Genomic DNA, 24,116 nt, shown 5'->3' with positions numbered 1-24,116 from the left:
GTGCCAGCTCCAGTGGCAGTTGCAGCTCAACATCCATCCTCCTTCGGGCCGGCGGAGAAGGAAGGAACAGGAAAAGGAGGGAGGGCGGAGGGGAAAGCGAAGGCGCGGACGGGCCCTTCTGCGAAAAGCTTGACGCTGTTGCTGCTGCTGCTCCCTGTACCGGCTGCTTCGCCTCTAGCCCCGTCCTCCCCTCTCCACTCGCGCCGCTTGGTCTCGTCCACTCCTCGCTCCCTGCCATGTTGGATTGTGCGGCCGGAGCCGGGGAGAAGTTGGAAGTTTAGGGCTTGTCAGGAAAGAGAGGGGGGAGGAGGAGGAAGGGCAAGCAGGGTGGGTTTGCTTACCACCTCCCTTCCTCTCTCGCTGGGGCCTGCCGGGAGCGGCCTAGTCAGCCTGCCCACCGCCTACCTCCCCGGGCTCCCTCCGGTTGCTGCCCCGATGCAGCTGCAGTGAGGGAGGCTGCTGCGCCGCCGCCCTCTGAGGGGATGCGGGGCCCGACCTGGAGACGAGCTCGCGCAGGCGAGCGCCAGCCTGCAGGAGCCGCCAGAGGCACAAGAGGAAGTGGAGAAGGAGGTCCCGGGCGGGCCCCGCCGGCGGCCGCAATGAGCAACAACCAGCAGCCGCCGCCGTGGGTCACCAACGTGGGCTCGCTACTGCTGGCAGAAGGAGGGAAAGGACAGAGCGGGGCGCGGTGGGAGGGCTTGGAGGGGAGATGGAGGCGAGAGGAGAAGGAAAGCTCAAACTCTGAAAAACTGGATTAAAATCAAGGTGCGTCTTATAGTCTGTAGCGTCTTATAGTCCGTAAAATATGGTACACGAACTATTGACTTGAATAAAAGTCACAGGGCTATCACCTATTTTAGCAAGGGAATGAAGGACAGAGCTCTTTGTGTGGACTTGTTCACAAGTTACTTAATCCAGTTTTCCACTTCTTAGTATTATCTAAAAATAATGTCTCCCCACCCCATTTCATTCAATGTAGGTGGTGTGTTCTGGCATTTGCTGCAGGGTTTCCCATAATAGAGTGTTAATCCCCTGGAAGAGTACAAAAAAGATGAAATGGAAGAAGCAAGAGGGTGGGGATAGTTGATAGTTCTGTATTATAATGGCAAGCAAGAACCTGTCTGAAAGTATGTAAGAGTGGCAAGGAAGGAGGGAAAGCTAGCAGCTGTAGTGTTGGCCCTAATGCTTTACCATAGTTTGTTCTCGTTAACTGTGCTTAAGCATTACATCTGAATACTTAAAATATGGTTGAAGATATATCTGTGGTCGCCAGTAGTCAACACCGACTCGACGGCACACATCACCTTACCTAGCTACACTATGAGCCCTTTCTCGCTCACTGGCACATGGGGAGGAAGGCTTTTCCTCTTCCGCAGACTATTGCCCCATCCATGCTGGGCATGCAGATCGCACACCCACACGTTGCCCTGTAAATCCCATAATGCAATGCAAGTGCAGCATCGCCCCCGCAACCCTGCAATGGTGGTAAGTCCGCCATTAAAAAGAAAAAAGGTAAACCCAGACTGGCCCGGCGGGTTTGGCTTGAGCCCTTGAGCCAGGCCTGTTCAACTGTGAGCGGGCTCGACCTCGAGCCCGCTCACACATCCCTAATGAAGACTGCCAAAATAATGCTTCAGATACCTTTACACAGAAATGCTAACATTTGTAAAGCCATTCCCTTGATAATTCTGACAGTCTCCAAACTAGCAAACCATATTTCTGAATGGCCGGAAGTCAAGTTGTTGTGCAACAAAAACAACCAAGATTCATGTGTTACATTAAATAATAACGGATTTATTGTGGCATAAGCCGACCCATTTCATAAGAACATAAGAACAGCACTGCTGGATCAGGCCCAAGGCCTATCTAGTCCAGCATCCTGTTTCACACAGTGGCCCACCAGATCCCTCTGGGGAGCTCACAAGCAAGAGGTATGTGCATGCCCTCTCTCCTGCTTTTGCAACCCTGCCACTGGTATTGAGAGGCATCGTGCCTCTGAGGCTGGAGGTGGCCCACAGCCAGCAGACTAGTAGCCATTGATAGACCTGTCCTCCATGAATTTGTCTACGCCCTTTTTAAAGCTGTCCAAGCTGGTGGCCATCACCACATCCCATGGCAAAGAATTCGAAAGAATTTGCTGTGTGAAGAAGTACTTCACATCAGATGCATTAAGTGGTATCCTCAACAGGTTCAGCATTTCAGTCTCTCAGGACATTCTGATGTTAACCTGAACTTGCCCATGTATCAGTAAGCTTGACTCTTTACTTTAGCATTCATCCGGACCTAGGGTTTTATGTCAGGTTATAGATGTTAAATTAAATTGCAGAGCAGTGCTAGGAAGACTGCAATTGCGGATCACTGGTCAACTGTTCCTGTACTTAGCTTGTATATATTTGAGCTTTGCATATAAATATCACAGACCTAGCTCTTGTATTTTATGGCCCTTTGACCCCACTATTTACATTTCTCTCTCTCTCTCTCTCTCTCTCTCTCTCTCTCTCTCTCTCTCTCTCTCTCTCTGTGTGTGTGTCTGTGTGTGTGTGTGTGTGTGTGTGTGTGTACATAGATTGGTCAACTGAAGATAGCATGAGCTTATGCCACAATAAATTGGTTCATTTTTAAGGTGCCAGAAGACTGTTCAATTAGCTCTCAAATGTGTTAGAAAATCACCACAGCAACAGAATGCTGGCCATAAACTTGTATTGTTCACACAAAAGTTACTTAAGAACACAAGAATAGCCCTGCTGGATCAGACCTAAGGCCCATCTAGTCCAGCATCCTGTTTCACACAGTGGCCCACCAGATGCTGCTGGAAGCCACAGGCAGGAGTTGAGGGCATGCCCTCTCTCCTGCTGTTACTCCCCTGCAACTGGTACTCAGAGGCATCCTGCCTCTGAGGCTGGAGGTGGCCTATAGCCCTCCAACTAGTAGCTGATGTTAGACCTCTCCTCCATGAAGTTATCCAAACCCCTCTTAAAGCCATCCAGCCATACATAATGATCTCATCTACTCTCTTACTCATATGAATCTTATTTACTCTCTTGCTCAAGAAGGCATTTCACCCCAATAAACAGTTTCATTTTTAAGTTGGGTTTTCTTTGTTCAACAAATGTGATGGCATTTGAATCAAAGACAAGTTGTTCAGTCATTTTTATTTTGTGTTGTGTTTTATGATTGTTATGCAGCTATTCATTCTGAGAGGATTTTTGCTGTCTTCTTTCATAAAGATCCAAGTCATCTTGAATGTTTTTACATAATAGGCACAATCTAATCCACTACAGGCACAGCAAACATGCATGGAAAATTCCTATAAACTCAACAGAGCTTTGTTTCCCCACCCATTTCCTCTGCCTATGTCCATCTGCAGAATAGGGTGCTGGGGAAATGGAAGACCACTGTGTTCCTCCTATATCCCCACCAAGTCTGGTCCTCTGTCCACTGCAAATTACTCATGCTTTGAAGCACGAGTAACTTGTATCAAAGTGAAAGGGGAAACTAGGTAAGAATATGGGACACACACATATTCCTCATATTGTGCTGCCTGCATTCTCACTGGCATATGTAATTGGGTGTAGGATGGAGCACTTGATTAAAGTATTAAAAAATATTCCATTGTGGGTACTGTGACTGGGGTGGACTAGATAATAACCAGTGATTTTTGTTCTGTGCTAACCAATTTCCTTATTTATGATTTGCAGATTGGGTGGAATTCAGCCCCTATGAGATTGGGATGGCTAAATATGGCACCTTCATGACTCCGAATTTGTTTGGTAGCAAATTTTTTATGGGAACAGTAGTGAAAAAATATGAAGAGAACCCACTGCACTTCTTAATGGGTAAGCCACTGATTGTTAAAAATAAATAATGCCCAAGCATGTGATGTGGTAGATTCATTCTACCCTTTGCTATCCAGGAGTTAGAGGGGTTGTTTCCCCCCTCTCTGGAGATGTTCTGACAAAATGAAATGAAATACCATAATTATTGGTATTTATATAGTGCTTTCCTTTAGTGCTCAAAGCAAGTTACATATATTTGCTTAACAATCATCATAATAGATCTATAAACTAGGCCAGTATTCCCACATAACAGAAAAGGGTGGATTTGTTAGGGTAGTGTTAGGACTTGAAATCTGGCTTGTCAAGGACCACCCAGTGTATTTATGGCTGGGATTTCAACTGGGGACTTACCTGTAATTTTTTTTTTTAATAGAATGTCCTAAGCAATTTGAATTTAGTAGTTACTTTTGTTACTTCTGGGGGTATTTTCTATAGACAAGGGAGTGGTTTGGATCACATTTTTGATAGATTCCACTTTATGGAACCCATAACTATACAAGCTACTATTTTATTTTATTTTATTTATTTATCAAATTTGTACACTGCCCCAAACTTTCGTCTCTGGGCAGTTAACAATAGTGGCTTATGAGGGGCTAGCACATAGATGAGTTACCTTTGGCTTCCTTTGTTCAGCATACCAAGTCCTATGCCACAGGTGGGTCAACAGGAAGTTTCTATCCAGTGTAAAATTTGAACACCTCTTCAGGAATGTAGTCAACTGTCTTAGCCTTGAGTTCATATCTGTCATTTATTTCATTACTGATATATGGTCTAGTGCAATGTTAAATAGTTTTTAAAAATACATAACTATAAATAATGGTATTTTATTTTTCTAGGTATCTGGGGAAGTGCATTTGCTATATTATTCAACAGAGTCCTTGGAGTTTCCAATTCTCAAAATAAAGGGCCCACGATGGAAGAAGAACTAGGTATTGTAATAAAAAGCAATACAATAGCCTGCATGAAGTGCTGCTAGTTTTAGGGGAAGCTACACTTACAGTATTAATTTCTTATCTATATTTGTGTGGTGTGGGTGGATGACTGATGTTTTGAACATTCACTTGTTCTCAGACACCTTGATCCGAAACATTTTTGCTTACCAGTGTGCCTACTACAACGTCATGTCTACAATGGCCTAATATTATGGATGTTATTTCATTGATCCTGTTCTTGGCATGCTTATTTGTGAATGCTTAGGATTGGGGTGTAGAATTACAATTTTAATCCCAAGAGAAAATTTCTATCTTGCATGTCATTAATTTGTGTCCCATTGGTTTGTGTGTTTTGTTTTGTTTTTGTTTTTGTTCCAGTATGGTTAGTACTTTTGCAATAATTTCCTTTTCCCTTTTCCGGGAATATGGAATGGGACAGTAATTTGAAAATCTAAGGGCCATTCAATACATATTACATAGAAGGAAAAATCAGATTTGCAGCAAAGAGTATACTTGATAGGGAGCTGCAACTAATTCCGCCTATCTGATGAGTGTATGTGTTTAATTTATTTCAAATATTTGTATGCTACTTTCCCACTTAAAAATAGTCTCACAAGTGACTATGAAATCAGGTGTTTTCCAAATATTTGTTTGCCTCAGTCACACAGCATATTTATTGGTTTACACCTAGAAACATTATGTGTGAGGAATCCTGACTATATTCCACTTAGGAGCTTGCAGTCAGGACGGTATCCTTTGATTGTAAGTCATTTTGAATTCTTTAGTGGAAAAATCTCTGACACGTCCATGTATACTTATGCAAGCGAATAATGATTGAACTGGAGAACTGGAAAGGTCCCACATGTCTTCTAATACAGCTGCCTGCTTAGAGCTTCTGTATATTAACCCAGCGATCAAGAACTCACTTTGCCACATGCAGAGAGCAGGAGCATCATAGAAATAGTGCCCCCAGAGTGAGTAGATTCAGATGTCATGTAAACCAAATAACCTGCTACAGGGGAGGACAAAACACAACAGTGATTAATCAGTCTGGGCTGAGAGAAAATTTCTCCTTGGCCTCCAGCTATGTGATGTGAGAGCCTGAGAATGAAGAAAATCTGTCTCCAGTAAATAATGTCACTGGTGTGTGCCACTGCAGTAATGCCATTTTTTAGGATATGGCAGTGGTGTAGCAGATAAGCTACCACTTATCCCAAGTACTGGTGGAATTGCAGGTGCAATCCCTGGCATTCTTCAGTTGAAAAATTCATAAATTGTTTTGGCCATTGGCTGTAAATAAAATATCTATCATAAATGACAGGACTGGAAACGACCTCTGCCAGTCAGAGTAGATAGTAGATAGATGGGCCAGTGACCTGGTGGCAGTTTAATATTTTCATAATGTCATGTCTTAAGATCATGAGGGGCACGGATGCACACCAAATATGTGTGTGAGAGACTTGTAATTATTTTTATTTTTATTTATTTATTTATTTTATACATTTCTATACTGCCCCAAACCAAAGTCTCGGGGCAGTTCACAATAATAAAACAATACAAAAACACAAAACATTAAAATCAATTAAAATGCCAAAAAGCAGCCTAGAAACAAAAACAATTTACAGTATTTAAAATTACAAAAGTTAAAGTTAAAAAGTTAAAAGGCCTGGTTAAAAAAATGAGTCTTCAGAGCTCTTTTAAAAACCGCTAGGGATGGGGAGAGTCTTATGTCAGTGGGAAGCGCATTCCAAAGTCTTGGAGCAACAACTGAGAAGGCCCGTCCCTGAGTGGTCACCAACCAACTTGAAGGTAGCCAGAGACCGGCCTCCCCAACGAACGCAGTAGATGATGGGGATCATGCAGAAGAAGACATTCTCTTAAATACCGTGGGCCTAAGCTGTTTAGGGCTTTATAGGTTATAACCAGCACTTTATATTTTGCCCGGAAACCTATTGGCTGCCAGTGTAACTCCTGTAATATAGGAGTAATATGGTCTCTTCTAGATGACCCGGAGACCAATCTGGCCACCGTGTTCTGTACTAATTGTAGTTTCCGGACTACGTACAAAGGCAGCCCCACATAGAGCGCATTGCAGTAATCAAGTCTGGAGGTTACCAGCAAGTGTACTACTGTTCTGAGGTCATCAATTATAAATATAGTGCAACAACAAAAGACAACAGCAAAGGGTACATTTCCTTATTACATAACTTCTTTATGGAGGGTGGTGGGGAGCCTACTTGAAAGAAGTAACATGGCTTTTTATTTTTATTTTTGGTGGTCTTAGTGAGTGATTTTGTATTTAAGTACCTCAGCTGCCCATTTTCTTGGTTTTTTGGTATTGGTCTTAGGGAGTTTTCTTTGCTAGGAGTCAGTGGTAACCAGCCGCTGAAAATATAAGAAATATATATTCAAAAATATTCAAAAATAAGAAGTCATTAATAAGTGATCCATAACATTAGCATTAATGAACAATATACAAAATGCCTTCTCACAGTGCAGAATATAGAGACAAAAGCATGTGCAAAAACTGTCAGAAGTTAAGCAAGATCTGCTAGATCTGATTGTGAGATTTAGTGTTGCTCCTAGATTTGATAGTGACCACCTTCCACTGGAGTTATGCTTGTTATTCCCAGTTAAGATCCAGAGACATGAATATACAGCCTTTGATGCTGAATCTCTGGAAGTTATGCCCACCAGATTAAGATGGACCCTAACACAACAAGAGAGACTGTCATTCCTCTTGAATTCTGAGTCTGCTATTACCTTAAGGAACCAAATATTGATGGATGAGGTATCTAGGGAGAGTATAGATGCCTATCAAGGGCCAGTTGAGCTACTCTGCCCTGCTTTGTGTGTCCAACAGGGAACTCATAAGAAGGTGGGTTTTCCCTCTTCGAGAGTCTGGTTCGATGACAAGTGTAGGAAGCTGAAAAGTGTCTTGGCTAATGAATACAATAGATACCGTGAGTCATCTGATCCAACACTTGCTACTAATGTAATACACCTGAAGAGGGCATACAAAAAACTTATCAGAGTCAAAAAACTTGAGGCAGACAGAGCGGACTGGCAGCAGCTGCTCTTTGCCTCCCAACAAAAAAATCATTCCTATTTCTGGCATTTGATATCTAAGTTTATGGGAAGGTGAATATCTAGAATCGAATCTCGAATTCCAGCCGCTGTATGGGAAGATAATTTTTCCAGACTCTATGGCTCGGAAGAATGCCCCCCACCCAATGTTGGTCAGTCTGGAGGAATGTCCAGTTTGGCCGCTGGTCTCATGCTCTGATATAGTATCCCTGGTAAATCAGTCTAAAGCGGGTAAGGCCCCAGGGCCAGACTATATTTCAGTGGAGTGTATTAGGGACATCTTGGAGTGATGGGCCCCGGTATTGGCAGCCTTCTTTTCGTACATCGATCGGACAGCTTAGATTCCCAAAGATTGGGGGTCGGCGATCATAGTTCCAATTTATAAGAAAGGCCAAAGGGACCAACCAGGGAACTTCTGCCCTATTAGCCTTCTAAGCTTTATAGGTAAATTATGTGCCAGACATCTTCTTGACCAATTCATGGTGTGGCTTGATAACAACCAGACTCTTGCTGAGGAACAAAATGGCTTTAGGGCTGGAAGGTAGGGGTGTGTACGGAACTGCCAATTGTGGTCTGGCACTGGGGTGGGGGGTCCCTTTAAGAGCGGCAGGAGGGTTTACTTACCCCTCCTGCCGCTTTCCCGATCTTTCGCCGTAATCCGTAGAGTAATTGGGGTGGCAGGACACCTCTCTGCCGCCCCTTCCCCGACGTTGCTTCAAAAGACTCCCAGGAGTCCTTTGCGCACGCGCGCAAGTCACAGAGACAGGAGGATGTTAGCAAAATAAGATCTGGGGTTTTTATTGGGCCCCAAATTGATAGATGGCTCCTGGTTAGATACCTGATAAAGCTATCCTTCGTTGAAGATCGTAGAGCAATGACTGTGGCCAGACTCAATGCCCTTCCTGGAAGGGCGATTCCAGAAAATCCCCTATTGCCCGAGATTGTGCCCGTGTCAAGTGGGAGAGGTTGAATCTACTGAACACGTTTTGCTGAGTTGCTGTTTTTATAAGGATCTAAGAGAAGAATTAATTTCTCCCCTTTTAAGAGATCATAGATTGACCTCAGGCCAGGAGAGAGTGGAGTTTTTACTCGCAGACTTGGACGATTTCATCTCTGCAAGAGTTGCCAAGTTTCTTTGTATTGCAAGTAAACTTCGCAGAAGAAATGTTGAGAGGGTAGATGTGGGCATAGCACATTAGGAGGGTGAACAGATTTTATTTATTTGAAACTTTCTTATGTACGATACTGTAGTTTTTATTGTATTGTTCCTATTGTAGTTTCTATTGATGCTACTGATGTGACGAGATGTATAGTTTTCTGTGTGGTTCTGTTGTAATGAGAGGCCGTTGGCTGTAATAACAATAAAGTTGAAAGTTGAAAAACAAGAATAAGGCAGCACTTTTTGGACTGACTAGTTTTACATGAAACCACGTAACAATGAAAGCTCATGCATTAAAATATTATTCTAAATGGTAGGGATGTGCAATTCTATTTGAAGATTCAATCATGAATCAAATAATCCCTTAAATGAAGGGGCTGATTCAAGGTCAAATTGAATGTGTGCTATTTGAGTGACCATTTTGGAGGGCTTTCCCCCCTTGCTGATTGGTTTTCTGGCACTGGCTTTCAATTGGCGTGATATCTCCTTGCTTCTTGGATGACTTGTTATCATACAAATCAAGCGTTAGTGTAGGCAACTGTGCCCCCATTGGCTGGAAGGAGGAAGAGGGAACACTTTTGGAGGAAATTTCAAAATGTTTTTTCAAAGGGGCTGGGAAGCAGAGAGAGAGAGGCCTTATGAAGAAGAGGATACATCAGGACAGGAAGGAGGAAAGAAGGTTTGATTTTGTGGTTTTCTTTTCTCAGCACTGAGTATGACATGCTGTGCTACCTATTGCTGCTATAATTATTTGGTTTTGCTGGATCTCGGATTGACAAAGGCAGAACTTGGGTGGCTGCTTGCCTGCCTGCCTGCCTTGCGTTCTGGTTTTAGTTTGGTCTGTTTGTGAGATGGTGGTGTAGCAAGAAATGGACAGTGGCAACTCAGCTCTCGCTGTGTGTGTGTGTGTGTGTGTGTGTGTGTGTGTGTGTGTGTGTGTGAGAGAGAGAGAGAGAGATTTCTTGGCAATCTGCATCCTGCAATGCAAGGTGTGTGTGTGTGTAATATTTTTGGTGATTGCTGTGATGAACTCCAGGTTTGGCCCTGAGAGCACTTACTGCTCTGGTCTGCTCTGCAATCAGCATTCTGCATTGCAAGGTGTACTCACTCAGTCGAAATGTGGCTAAAGACATTGCTGTAGTTGAGCTTATGGCTATGCTTGCTGACAGTTAAGGGTACTGCTATGCTGTGGCAGCTATTGCAAGTAGGATGGAGTCATAATTGTGTGTGAGAGAGAAACTTGTGCCAATGATGTTACTGCAGTGCAGGCACTGTGGCTGGCAATGGATTCTTGGGTCAATTATTCTTTTTGGGCCATCTTTGGATTGTGTGTTTGGCAAAATGTGTGGGAGGGAGAAAATGTGTGTGTTTGGAAAAATGTCTGTTTTGTGTTGGGAGGGACTGTGTGTACTTTTGTCCTGCAGTATTTTTCAAGGTAAGGTTGCAGAATTTGTGCACTCTGCTTGTTTCACCCATAGAGAACAATGGGGAACTTAAATTGCCTCATTGTTCCCCATGGCTAGTTCCTAGGGACACCAATGTGGGTTGGATGGTACAGCGTGGTGGGTGCTACCTATCACCTAGCTCACAAAAGAAATGGCCAAGCAGGCAATTTTTAAATTTTGTTTAACCTAACCCCCTGCCCCCTAGGATCCTATGGGTTTTGTGGGGGAAGTTTAGGTAAAGGTAAAGTGTGCCGTCAAGTTGATGTCGACTCATGTCGACCACAGAGCCCCCTGGTTTTTCTTTGGTAGAATATAGGAGTGGGTTACCATTGCCATTTCCTGTGCAGTATGAAATGATGCCTTTCAGCATCTTCCTGTATAGCTGCATAGTCTTGGAAACATACCAGTGGGGATTCAAACCGGCAACCTCTGGCTTGCTATTCAAGTCATTTGCCCACTGCATTTACATGGTGCTTAACCAGGTCACTGTTTCCCAGGAAATAACTCCCCAAGGCAAAGTTTTAAAAAGGTCACAGATGCAACCTGAAACTCAGGAAACAGTGCGTCCCCATCTAGAACAAATCCGATATATTTTCCCAAGCTACCTTGTACTGTAGTTATTCTCTATGCACTTATTACTTGTTGGGGAGGAACAGCTGGTGAGGGCTACTGCCTTCAAGCCTTGCTTGTGGGCGTTCCTGAGGCATTTGGTTGACTGCTGTGGGAAGCAGTGGACTAGATGGACCTCTAGTTTGATGCAGCAGGGCCCTTTTTACATTCCTATGTCCGTTCCTCCTGCTTGGAGACAAGACATTTCCTCTTGCTGCTTCCTTTCCTTATTATGTGTCATAGGAATTGTTCTATTCCATCTTCAAATATTCAAATAAACGTGAAATAAATATTCCATAGTATTAATCTTGTTTGTTTGATTTTTGGAACTGATTATGATCATAGCACACTCTTTCCCATTTCTACTACTGCTACATATATTACTAAGGGATCTCTTAGAGGCAGGGTGGACAATAACTGACTCTGAGGCTATTCTCACGATGGGAGAAAACCGGGCTAAAGGAGCCCATCCCGTTTTCCTCCCATCATGAGAACCACCGGGCTTGCAGGCGAGCCCAATGGCTTTCTGGCAGCTAGCCTGCCAAAGAAGCCCTCCCCTTAAACAGAGTTTGTGGAGTGAACGCTCTGCTAACCCTGTTTTCCCAATCGTGAGTCGCCACGGCGCAGCTTTGCGACGTGGTGATTCATGAGGAGACCCCCGCTGGGAGGCTAAAACGATCCTCCCGGTGTCAGGGGTCTCCCCAGAATGCCTTGCGCACTTGCGGGACTTCCGGGTGCCGGGCGGCCCCCAACCCCTACAGCCTCTACTGGCTCCATGACGGAGCCGGTAGTTGAGTGGGCGCCCAATCCAGCTACCCAGCAACAAGTAGCTGCTCATATGTGGGGAGAGTAAGCTAAGCCCGCTCTCCCCACAGAACCCTCCCAGGCTCTACACACAGATCGTGTGTAAACCATTGGTTTGCTGGTTGTAGTGAACTAGTTGTATACAAGTGCTGTTTACTAGAGAGCTCTCACTACTTTTTTGATGAAACTGCTAATTGGTAACAGTTGCCCTGCCTATACACTGGAAAACAGTGCTCAAGCTATTATTTTAACTATATCCCTGAATGCGGAATTTCATCACACAGAGGCAGACCAAATATGAATTCCTCTATGGTACAGAATATGGATGCATTCCTGGCTCCATTAAGGTCAATCGTTAAATCTAATGTACTTCAAAGGCATTGGGATCACATCTCAAACTGGTAAACCCAGTTACAAAAACAAATAAGTACACTTAAGCCTGTTGATTTCAATGGGCTTCGGTGTGCTTAACTCCATGTTGAATTGTGGCCAAGACATTTAAATCTGGACATGTCGCTTTGTTTCCTTTTTAGGTTGTTCCTTTTGTTTTGTCTCTTATGCGGTTATCTCCTGTAAAATATCTGCTGTTTTGGCTTAATTACAGACAGTTGGCATTTACAGCAGCTTGAGTAGTATCTGAGTAACATAATGTTGGGAAGATCACATGAAAAATATGTAAATCTGCCGTGTCGTAGCCCTGATAGTGATCTGCATAGACATGCACTCAGATGTAAATTGCGTGAGGGCATGACTCTCATAAAAGTCATCATAGTCAAATTACCATCAGGGAATCCATCAGTTTGTTTTTCCTAAGTGCAAATATTTCACAATTAAATATTTGTGCGGTAAAATAATTATTGAAAAATCATACTGACCTAATCTGAGGATCTTTTATAATGAATTTCTTGAGTATGGAGGGGGAGGAAGAGGATGGTTGGAGGGCAGAATGTTGGGGGAAAGAAATGTGAATTGGAAATCTGGGGAAATTAGTTGGGCTGCCCATGAGGGTAGAGAACAGAGAGGACTGCCTGTTTGGCTGCTATATTTGAAGCACAATAACCAAACTACCCCCAGCCTTCCTCCCAGTCTCTGAGTTGGGGAGGTGATGCAGAAGCATGGTGTAAGTAAGGGGATTATCTCTGTTCCCTCCGAAGATTCAAAATTGGGAAGAAAACTGGACTTGTCATGAGGGCATAGTGAGCAGAGTAGAGGAAATGTGGAAGCCTGTTGCTGATCTATTTATTCTTTATTTATTTAACATGGTTTTATACCGCCCAAAACGCGAGTTCTCTGGGCGGTTTAAAAGACAATAAAAACAACCAATAAAAAGATTAAAACATTTCAGCAATTAAAATTTAAAAAGTTAAAACTATTAAAACACAATTAAAACAGTATCTAATTGAAAGCCTGGGTGAACAAGGCTGATTCTGGTGTGTGAAGGATCCAAATTAGAGGCAGAGTTTTGGACATGTATGACTTGACTAGCAAGCCAGAGGTTTCTGGTTCGAATCCCCGCTGGTATGTTTCTCAGACTATTGGAAACACCTATATTGGGCAGCAGCGATACAGGAAGATGCTGAAAGGCATAATCTCATACTGCGTGGGAGATGGCAATAGTAAACCCCTCCTGTATTCTACCAAAGACAACCACAGTGCTCTGTGGTTGCCAGGTGTCGACACCGACTCGACGGCACACTTTACCTTTATCGTAACACCCTCTTCTGCTGCTTTGAGCCTGGTTCGTATGTCATCTCAAAATTAAAAAGCAAACAAAACTAAACTAAACTGGTTGCTAAGGTTGGCTCCCCTGTTGTCAAGGTGACTTATGAAAACTTCCTCTTGTGTTGGTGACCTACATTGTCTAGGTTCCTTCCTCTGTCACTGGGACCTGTAAAGTGCAGTGCTGAAGTGGGAAGGACCCACATGATGTGACCTACCCACATGTGAGGATGCTTTGATACTTTAGTATGATGATATGAGAGCCAACCATGGGAAAGTGGTTTTTGTGGCAGTAACCACACTGCTAAGGAAATGTAGAACTGAGCATTGATGTGGTGGGAGTCAGATTTGAAGGGTTCATCAAGGGAAGAGGAGTTAGAAAGAGGCTGCAATGGGAGCTTTTGTGTGTTGTCTCATTTGTAACTGTTGCTTTTGTGTTCAGATGGATGGAATTATGATGGAATGGAGCTGTAGAAACTATCAATCTCTCATCTGCCAAGCAGATGGAAAGCCATCTATGTGAAAGGGGGTTATGAACAAATGTTTCTTCGGGACCTTGGAAGCATGCAAAGCAGGGTGATCTTAAGCTTCCAAATGATTTGGATTTGTCTGAAAAGGCAAAAAGGTTTTGAGCAGTATTAGGGACTCGTTTCATTAAAACTCACATTTGTCATGATTTTGTGCTCAGGATATGATTAATGGTTGACCTCCAACTAGCCTAGGGTAAAAGAGCCCCTGGTGGCGCAGTGGTAAAACTGCTGCCCTGTAACCAGAAGGTTACAAGTTCGATCCTGACCAGGGGCTCAAGGTTGACTCAGCCTTCCATCCTTCCGAGGTTGGTAAAATGAGTACCCAGAATGTTGGGGGCAATATGCTAAATCATTGTAAACCGCTTAGAGAGCTTCCAGCTATAGAGCAGTATATAAATGTAAGTGCTGCTATTGCTATTGCTATATTCTCTCTCTCTCCCCCTCCCCCCCGTGTGTTTCAGGGGCAGCTGTTGATGATCTTTGCTTTCCTCTGCAGCTGCTTGTGCCTCATCAAACGGTCTCCCTGAGGATCCCCCCCCCCCGGCAGTCCCAGGGAGATAGTTTCAGGACACACAGGTCCCTTCAAAAAGAAATGGAAATTGTCAAAAACTGTGCCCCTCCCCTTTGTACAACCTTGGCACATCAGTGGAGGCTTAGTTTGTATATCAGAGTTTTTCTGCTCATACAATGGATTTTCTGAATGTAACCTCTGGGGAAAGTTAGAATTTTATTTGTTAGATATTTTTGGTTTAATAAACAGGTTTTCTTTTATTTTTGCTAATCATGATGTAAATTTATTAAATGGTAGTGGAAAGAGCAAAAGGAAGCTATGTCGGCCAGAAATAGCTTGATCAAATATTAATCTCTTTTTGGACTTGTATCAGACCATAAACGCACATCTTTAAGCTACTTAAAGTTTTTACTTAGTGATCATTTAGCAATTATTGATACTGAAAATCCCTTCCAGTAAAATGGTGAATAATCGGAAGCTAACTTTATGATTACTTGGGGTTTGACAGTGTTACCATTTCATTTAGAACTTGTGTATCTTTTGTGTTTGCTGCTGTTTCTCAGGCTTGGTGCCCACCCAACTCGGTACCTATCAAGATATTTCTTCTTTATTTATTTAGAAAATATCAGAATGCGGCACATTGTGAGCAGTGATTCAGATAGTGATGATGAGTCAGAGAGGCCAAAAGGTAAGAAAAGTAACCAAGCCCAATGTTTCCCATATCCCTGCTTCATGAACATATTTTTGTTGATGTGTCCTACAAAAGCAAACAATAATTGAAAGGAAGAAATAAGGTTATGTATGAATTAGGACAAGTGAAAGCAGTTGGGGGTTTTAATGAAACATTTCCTGACACGTAAAGCATTTTAAATTTTTTAATAATAATAAATAAAAACAGAGTAGCTTTAATGTTCTGTGTACATTTTAAAAAAACACATTTGCTGTTGTGAGTGGCAAATGCTGCTTAGAAATGTAACCATAATATGTAAGGCTCTCCTAGGTGCTTTCCAGACTAGCTGCTGGAACAGCAGCAAAATACCTCCATTTCGGCAAGTCACATTCGGAACATAAACAGCAGGGGGAGCAGTCTTGCAGCAACTAACAACCCAAAAAAACAGCAACCTTTTCACGCCGGATATATGACGTCCTTGCTCTATATCACAGTGATTAAATTAGCAACAAGGCATTGGAAATGTGAACGGCACCCTGCTGTCTGCATAGGGACTGCGGTGTCACGATGCAGGAAGTGTGGAAGCACACTTCTGAGATACATCCTGACCCCGTTGCAGGGTCTAGTCTGGAAAGCACCCTAGACAGATAAGATCTCACTCTTGCCCAAACTATTCCACCTTATACTTTTCCACGTATGTTAGTCAGTTTTGTTTCTCACACCAGTTCCTATGGAATGTTTTCCTTTTTGAGAGTTAATAAAAAGTGAAAAGAATGCAGCCACCCCACTTTCATTTTTAAGATTGGGGAGGGGACACGTTAGAGAATAAATATAGTTCTTATCAAGTCAGAGATCTTCAGTTTTCCTCGAGCATGAATTACAGGGGGGATGTAAGATGAATTAATAACATCGTGATCAGCTACACATTTTCGGTTTCAGGTCCACAATGAATATTCTCCAGTATTCTCCAGAGGCAGTATTCATTCTCTCTCTCTCTCTCTCTCTCTCTCTCTCTCTCTCTCTCTCTCTCTCTCTCTCTCTCTCCATTAATTATTGCTGATAGGGCCACAAATGTTCTTCAGTAGATTCAACTAACGTTTTAGTTGATTTGTGTGAGCCAGTTTTAATTAGTGGAGCTAGTTGAGGGCTCAGTTCTTTGTTTGTTTGTTTGTTTGTTTGTTTGTTTATTTGAGGTATTTTGGTTCTGGTTTCTTTATTAGGACAGGGAATAATGGGAAAAATAAAGATTGTCCTGCCTTCTAAGAAAATATAGTAGCTTTAATAAACCAAACTGCAAGTTATCTTACACTTCTGTAACTATTCAAAAAGATACCTGTATTAAAATGTTGGTAATATGTACATTTATTTTAATTCAGTCAGTTAAAAGCCAGGCAATTGGTAAACTACACATTGATTTCTGATGTTCAATTTGTTGTTTGCAAACCTCTTAAACAGTCCATATGTTTTTGGATCTATGTTTAAGAAGAGGTCAAAGAACAGAATTTCTAAAAGCCTAATAATTTTTGTCATTAACTGTATGATTTATTATATGTGCGGCTTCAAACAACTGCTGGCAGTTCCAGTGCCCAGGAAAATGTTGATGAAATGTCAGTAACCGGAGACACAGGTTCCTGGCAAGCTGTCATGTGAACCCGCTCAAGTCTGCTTTCCAAGCTGTCCATCTGACATTCTACTGACTTGCTCCACCCAGCTTCAAATCTTGGTTCCAAGTAGGTGGAGAATGTCAGGCTAAAGTCAGCATAATGTTTGGCAGACAGCTCAGAAACCAGACCTATCACAAGCCAGGGCCCACTAAGCGGGTGCCCTCTTAGTTCCTGACCTTTTCCTGGGCACCAGATTTGCCAGCAGTTGTGTGATGCTGCCCTATGTGTTTATATGTATTTTCTTAACAAGTGTGGGTTTTTGCATTTCTATTTTTGATCAAATAAAATGAGTAAAAGTTATTTTGAGACATCACATGTGCTGACTGTAGCTGTTTCTGTGTACAGGCACAGAAAACCCTGATGCTGAAAGAGAACATCAACAGAGCAGCCAGGAAAGCTGGGTCCAGCGCATGTTTATGGCCCTCGTGGGTGACAGCGCCCTTTTCACTACCAGAGAAGGGCGAGCAGGCAAAGTGCACAATTTCATGCTGGGCTTGAATCTCAACACTAGCTATCCATTTTCCCCTCTGTCTGGTCTCAGTACTCAAGAATCTATGGAGGAAGATGAAATGGACACTGCTGTGGCAGGTTAATGCACATACCTTCTTTATGCAGCCCCCTCATGAGAAAAGGTGTAAAGCACCTCAAGACGTGAGTTTTGGCAGTACAGAAATGCGATAAATAAATAAAAGCCAATACGTGCAAGCATCCAGTGTGAAAATGCTGCCAACCCTATGCACATTTGTTTGGAATGTGCTGAGTTTAGAGACTTTCTTGCAAATAAGCGTAAGATCAGAGCCTTAGTTTGACTAAGATGCCTGTAACCAGGTTCCTGCATCAGAAGAGGTCCAATGATATGATTCTCCATTAAGGTATCATTGTCAGGTCTCTGGCAAGTCTAGGTGGCTGGGGAAAAGATGCTGTACCACTTTATCAACTGCTATTAACCATGATAGCTTGAACTTGTATGGACAGAAAGAGATAGGATAATTCTCAATAACAGATATTGGGGACAAATAGCAGGGGAAGACTCTGCTTTTCTTCATGCTCTGCTTTTAAGCTTCCCAGATGAATCTGGCTAACTGGATTAGAAAGAGAGTGCTGGACTACACAGATCTTGTTCTGATCCAGCAAGGCAATTCTTATGTTCTTAAGGAGGGCTTTTCTATAGTGTCAGTCACAATTCCACACATTTAAAATCTTATAAAATAGATGATCTACTTACTCACTTAGGTCCTATAGGACATGCAGAAACACCAAATTATTAAAATTCATTTTCTCTGATAAGCAGAAGAAGCCAGGAAAATACATGATTAAGCGAGACGTTTCTGGGAAAGAGAGTTTCATGGGTTTCCAGACAAAGAACAGAATGTCTTTTAAATGTTGCCAAATGCTTACAATGGCGTGGTTTGTTAAAAAAAGAAAAGAAAAATCAGTTCTTATTTTGGATAAAATAAGATCTTATCTTAAAGAACAGTTATGAGTATCCTGAGGTGTCCTGGAGTTCCTTATCTTCTAGAACACACTGAGGCTATTCTCACAACCAGCAAAAACAGGGCTTGAGGTCTGAAGGCGGGGTTAGCACTCGGCAAGCTCTCAAACAGGGCTCTGTCAAAAGAGGATCACCCAGTTCCCAGCCCCTCCTCTAAAACCAGGTTCAGCAAGCAGGGGAGGTTGCCTACCCCCTCCCAGTGCTCCTGTGGAGTCACTGAACACTGTGGGACACTGCTTGAGGCTTCCTCCCTTCCTCTTCACCGGGATACCATAGAGCCTGGATACCAGAGTGCCCTGCAAGGCAAGCAGAATGTTTGGGAAAAGCCTGGCCAGCCACAGCTCTCAGCAGCACTCTCTATAACTTTCTTAAAGTGACAGGCACCATGCAAATGAGCCCAAGGGAAAATATGAATATAGGAAGCTGTCTTCCACTGAGTCAGACCATTGGTCCATCCAGCTTAGTACTGTCTAAACAGACTGGCAGTGGCTTCCCGAGGCTCTCAGGCAGGATTCCCGCTCAGCCCGACCTGGAGATGCCAGGCAAGGAGCTGAAATCCTTCCTCCTATAGCAGCTCTATCCCCTAAGGGGAATAGTTGCACAGACATATATGCCATACTATTAATTCATTTTACATTTTACTAGCTGACCCTGCACAGAGCATCTGTGCGGTCTTTTACTGAGCCTGTGGCATTGCACCCCCACAATGCTCTCGCTTGCTCTCGCCTGCTCTCGCCACCCCCGCAACTCTCTCGCCACCCCCGCAGCAACGCTCTCGCCTGCTCTCGCCACCCCCGCAGCAACGCTCTCGCCACCCCCGCAGCAACGCTCTCGCCTGCTCTCGCCACCCCCCGCAGCAATGCTCTCGCCTGCTCTCGCCACCCCCGCAACGCTCTCGCCACCCCCCGCAAGTCTCTCGCTCGCGCTGTCTGTCCTCCATCTTTCTATCTCTGTCTCGCAGTCCTTGCTTCCGCCTGCCACTGCCAGGGACTGTCGCCTGCTCACCTGACAGCCTCCGAGCTCCCTGCCACTTCACGGCGCAGCTCAGCCAACCGTCTGTCTCCCACAGCCCCCAGAGCCAACTGTCCAGCTCCCGAAGCTGCCCTCAGTCTCTGAGCTCCCTGCTGCTTCACAGCGCCCCCCGATCCAACTATTGAACCGCTTTCCAGCTGCCCCGCAGGGCGCATGGCCTGTCTTGAAGAATTAATAGTATAGAATATCCTGCTTTTCCTCCAAGGAGCCCAGAGCAGTGTGCTACATACTCAAGTTTCTCCTCACAACAACCCTGTGAAGTAGGTTAGGCTGAGAGAGAAGTGACTGACCCAGAGTCACCCAGCAAGTATCATGGCTGAATGGGGATTTTTGTGCTCCTTCCTGTCCCCTGCAAGTCACTGGACAAGAGCAGGAGTGTCCCTGCTCTTGCCTGCAGCATGTTGTAGTGGTTAGAGTGCTGGACTAGGACGGGGAAGATCCGAGTCATTCAGCCAGGATACTTGCTGGGTGACTCTGGGCCAGTCACTTCTCTCTCAGCCTAACCTACTTCACAGGGTTGTTGTGAGGAGAAACTTAAGTATGTAGTATACCGCTCTGGGCTCCGCCGGTTCCTCCTTCCGTCTACTGCCTCAGAGGAGATGCTTCCTGACCCACCCACCCCCACCGACCGCCAAGGCAAGGGCAACAGCACCCTTGCCCTTTCCAGGTGGAAACTGCACCGGTGGGTGAAGGGGCTGCGGCTCTCCCCTTCCTGGTGCCAGTGAGGGGAGTGGGAGGGAGTTCTGCTGCTGTAGCTGCTGCTGCTGCTGCTGCTGGGAGCCAGTTCAAAAGGAATCAGGCTAGAGATGCGCTAAGCAAAGGCGCTGAAGGAGCAGCCCAAGAATCAAGCCCCTGCCCCACTCAGAATCCAGGGAAAGGAAGGGCAGGGAGCAGCAGGAGTTTTGCCAGCGCTTCCTTCTTTCCCAAGCAGACAGCGGCTGCTCCAGGTGGGCCCGACAAGGTCTCCAACAGGCAGGGAGCAGGTGGGACGGCCGGCCGACCTTCCTGCAGGCAGGGGAGCCCCTTCCCAGAGCGCAACAGGCCCTGCCATGCATCCCATCTCCAGAGGCTCCCAGCGGTTCGGCCTGCTGTTGCGCTCGCTTCCAGGCTGGGCTGGTAGACCACAACAGTGGCAACAGAACCGGACGCTGCTGACCAGGGCCATTCTGTGGTACCCCTGGCCACTGGAGGATGGGGCTCTTCTTCCTGGGGACACTCCTGCCCCCTCCCACCTCACAGCTGCACAAGAGGGAGCCTTTTGCACCCTGCGAGGGGATGCAAGGATGTGTTCCCTACGGGGAGAGTGTGGGGCCCTCAAAAATGCGGAGCCTGTAGTATATGGCCAGTGGACGGGGTGAGTGGGCAGATGTTCAGCATCACCCGCCCACCCAGAGTTGCTATTAGCCCTGGACCATGGGGCCCTTGCCCATGGCCCCCAAGGTGTGGGGGAGGCATTGAACGGCTGCAGTGGGGCTGTTTGCCATCTCTGCGAGGCCAAATTACTGATTGTTAGAAGTATTCTAGCCACCATGTGTGTAGCCAGGGGCGGGGTTGGGGCAGCCCTCTGTGGTGGCGACGGGTGGAGTGGGAGTGACCGCTGGAATGACTGTCGGCGCAAGGGTCACTGGTTCAGCCTCATGGCAGCAATGGCAGTGGGGGGGGCTCACAGCAGCGGCAGAGGGCCTCACGGCGGGGGCAGTCCAGGTGCCCAATTTGCCTGGGTGTGACACTGCACCCACCCGCCCACCCTCTGCTCCATCATCAAGATGCAGAGGGTAGCGGTGCCAATGAGGGTGGGCAGGTGTGGGCGACACTTTGCCACTCACTCTCCCACCCTGCTGGCACTGCAAGAGTGGCAAGTGGCAGCATCAGGGCAGGTGGGTGATGGGGACACCCTCCCCCACATGCCCACCCTCCTATGCCCAGAGAAGCTAGCAAGGGGTGGCAGTGGCAGATTCATGGGGAGGCAGAGTCGCCACTTGGCTATGGCAGCAGTGGTGGGGGCAAGGGGGGTTCTCACTTTTACCTTCTACACACACCATGCAGTGGGGTGGGGGTGCCACGGAGGCCACAGCTACGGGGAGGGTGAGCAGGCGAGGGGAAGGTTCCCCCTTCTGCCTTCCCAAACCATGCTGCTGTACAGTGTATGGAATGTGCCTTGTGCCTGGGCTGCTTATGGGGGCATCTGGCAATTGCTCCAGGGAGCATCTGCTGTGTCCCTGCTGGATCTGGGGAGTGCGTTGGGTGTTTGTATGACTCTTCCTTTGAGGCTGGTTGGCAGCTGCAGCTGCTCTCTTCTCTCTCCTTTTGGGCATCAGGATGGAGTTCAGTTCCTTTGACAGTGCTGCAATTGCCAGGAAAAGGTTAACTGAGGCTACCAATCAGAGGGCTACAAAGTGGGACTGCAGCTTGGAGCCCTCTGAGTGGTCTCCTTGGGTCATGTGATTCCCCCATAGGCACTCGGGGCTGGAGGACCAACATTGCAAGCTGTGGCTGACTTCTTGTGAATGGAAGGATAAACTTCACATTCTCTTTTCTTGCTCCCTTGTGCAAGAGATCTTGGGTTCCAATTCCAGACAAACCCATGCTGGGTATGAAGTGCTGTACTTTGGTGGGTTTTTAAAAAAAAATATTAATAGCTATTAGACATGATATCTATTAGCAGTTTTCCTCCATTGCTTTTTTGCTTTCGGTTCCACCACTGCCCTCCCAGTCACCCCCCCCAGTTCCACCTCACCTATGCTCTTGTTAATATTCTTGGCAACTGGTTTTGTGAGACCAGTCATCCTGGGGCTTCAGGACAGCTTCTGTCTCTCTCTGAGCCCAGCTCTGATAAAGGTGTGGCCATGTCAAGAGGGGCTTTTTGGCATAAAGCAACTCTGCTGCATCAGATGAAGGCAGGCTGAGGTCAGGAACCCAAACACTCATTTGTCTCTTTTTTTAATTCTGCAGACCAGCTCTATAATTCCTAAGGGACATTTCACTCATTACATGAAATAAACTCAGAATTTAGTCATCACACTAAATAAAACGCTATACTGTAATAAACCCAGAGTTGTCACTAAGTGTTGCTACAAGCCATTCGTGGCTCTGATGTGTACGTATCCATATGATACATGTGTTTCCAAAACTTGTTTGTCCTATTACGTACATCTTTAACTGTACATTTAACACACCTTTAAGTATACACTGAGAAAACATATAGAGGTCATTCACAAAACTGGGTAGGAGGAAAAGTTGGGTAGGATAGCACTGTCCTACCTAGCTTTTCTTCTTAGCTTGATTTCACACAGTCACTTCTCCCTCCTAATACTTAGTTGTTTGCTTCTACACAACGCAAAATTGGGATCACACACAGCTCCCAAACCTGAGTAGGACACTTGTCCTACCCAGTTTTGGGTTGTGTGAATGACTTCATATACTTCAATTCAGATCTATCTCCTAACCATGGTCTGGCGACCGGAAGTGGCCATATAGAGTTTGTGTTCTCTTCTCTTTTTTTGCACACAGGTTCTGTCTGCCATTTGCTAGTTTATGCTAACTGTAGTTGGCCATGACATCTACACTGGCAAATCATGGCTAGTGCTGATCACCAAACCACTGTTTGCAAACCTACTTCCTATCCTTGATTTCAAATCATGATTTGGATGTAAGCCAAATCATGATTTGAATGAACCATTTGAAGCCTCCCATATTCAAACCTCTAATTTGGATGTCATGGCAAATTATGGTTAGACAAATCCAAGGTGTGGAGAAGGCAACATGGGCAGGAGCAAAGAACAAGTAAGACTATGGAGTTGTTTCAGATTGTCAAATCGTGGTTTAGCAACTTGTCTGAATTGTGCCACTGTGTGAAGATGTCTTCACTCCACATGCACAGAATGGATTTGGACAACTGAATGTTTATTTGGTCATGAATGTCAACATGCTGCCTCCTCAACTCTGTTGCTGAGCCATGATGTCAGCATTTGTACTTTGATAAATCATAGTTCCATCTCTGGTCTGAACCCAGAACTGAGCTTTAACCATTATTAAACCATCATTTGAAACTACAGTTTAATCTCAGTTAAAGCACAGTTCTGGGTTTGGATGATCTCCAGAACTGTGATTTAACAAATTAGGATTCCCCCAGCGTATAAACAAAGTAGATAAGTGGAAAAAAGGAGCGCTCCGGTTTCATTCATTACCATTTGAAGCCTCTCATGTTCTCGCTTTCTTCTATCTTGGATTACAAAGCTATTCTTCATGAATTTATCTGGCTATGCTCTGGAAACATTGCTACAAAACAGTAAATCTGTTTTATTTAAAAGATGTATACCCTGCTTTGCTTTAAAAAAAATCAAGTTAGCCTACAATACAAAACTAACAAATCCCTACAAAACCATGTGAAACACAGTAAATAGCAGTAAAATTATTTCTTGCAACAAGAAGAAATGTTATATTTCAAAAAGGTTTATCTAAAATATGTCTCCCACAGTGTAACAGGGGAGCAGTGGAGCAGCTGCTGTTCTCTTCTCTGCTCTGCTCAGCCACTCCCCCCACCCCTGGCTTCCTGCCAAAAATGGTGGCAGGAGCCTAGCTAGCCAGGGCAATCACACACACAATTTCCTACCAAGGTAGAGTGAA

At 44.9% G+C, this 24,116-nt stretch overlaps 1 protein-coding gene across 9 annotated transcripts in view; it reads left to right on the top strand.

Annotated features, from left to right (window-relative positions):
* PLA2G4A (phospholipase A2 group IVA) overlaps window positions 1-24,116 on the top strand; it is a 149,414-nt gene that overhangs the window by 96,578 nt on the left and 28,720 nt on the right. For all 9 annotated transcript variants that reach the window (XM_053248052.1, XM_053248058.1, XM_053248050.1 and 6 more), the window contains 4 exons: window positions 3,699-3,836; window positions 4,673-4,765; window positions 15,252-15,320; window positions 17,312-17,554. In XM_053248052.1, the coding sequence (XP_053104027.1) occupies window positions 3,699-3,836; window positions 4,673-4,765; window positions 15,252-15,320; window positions 17,312-17,554 (543 nt within the window). The remainder of the gene's footprint in view (window positions 1-3,698; window positions 3,837-4,672; window positions 4,766-15,251; window positions 15,321-17,311; window positions 17,555-24,116) is intronic.

The sequence above is a fragment of the Hemicordylus capensis genome, chromosome 4, assembly GCF_027244095.1.
Source record: "Hemicordylus capensis ecotype Gifberg chromosome 4, rHemCap1.1.pri, whole genome shotgun sequence".
Classification (NCBI taxonomy): domain Eukaryota; kingdom Metazoa; phylum Chordata; class Lepidosauria; order Squamata; family Cordylidae; genus Hemicordylus; species Hemicordylus capensis.
The sequence above is the reverse complement of the archived record's forward strand: the minus strand, read 5'-3'. Positions and strand labels throughout refer to the sequence as shown.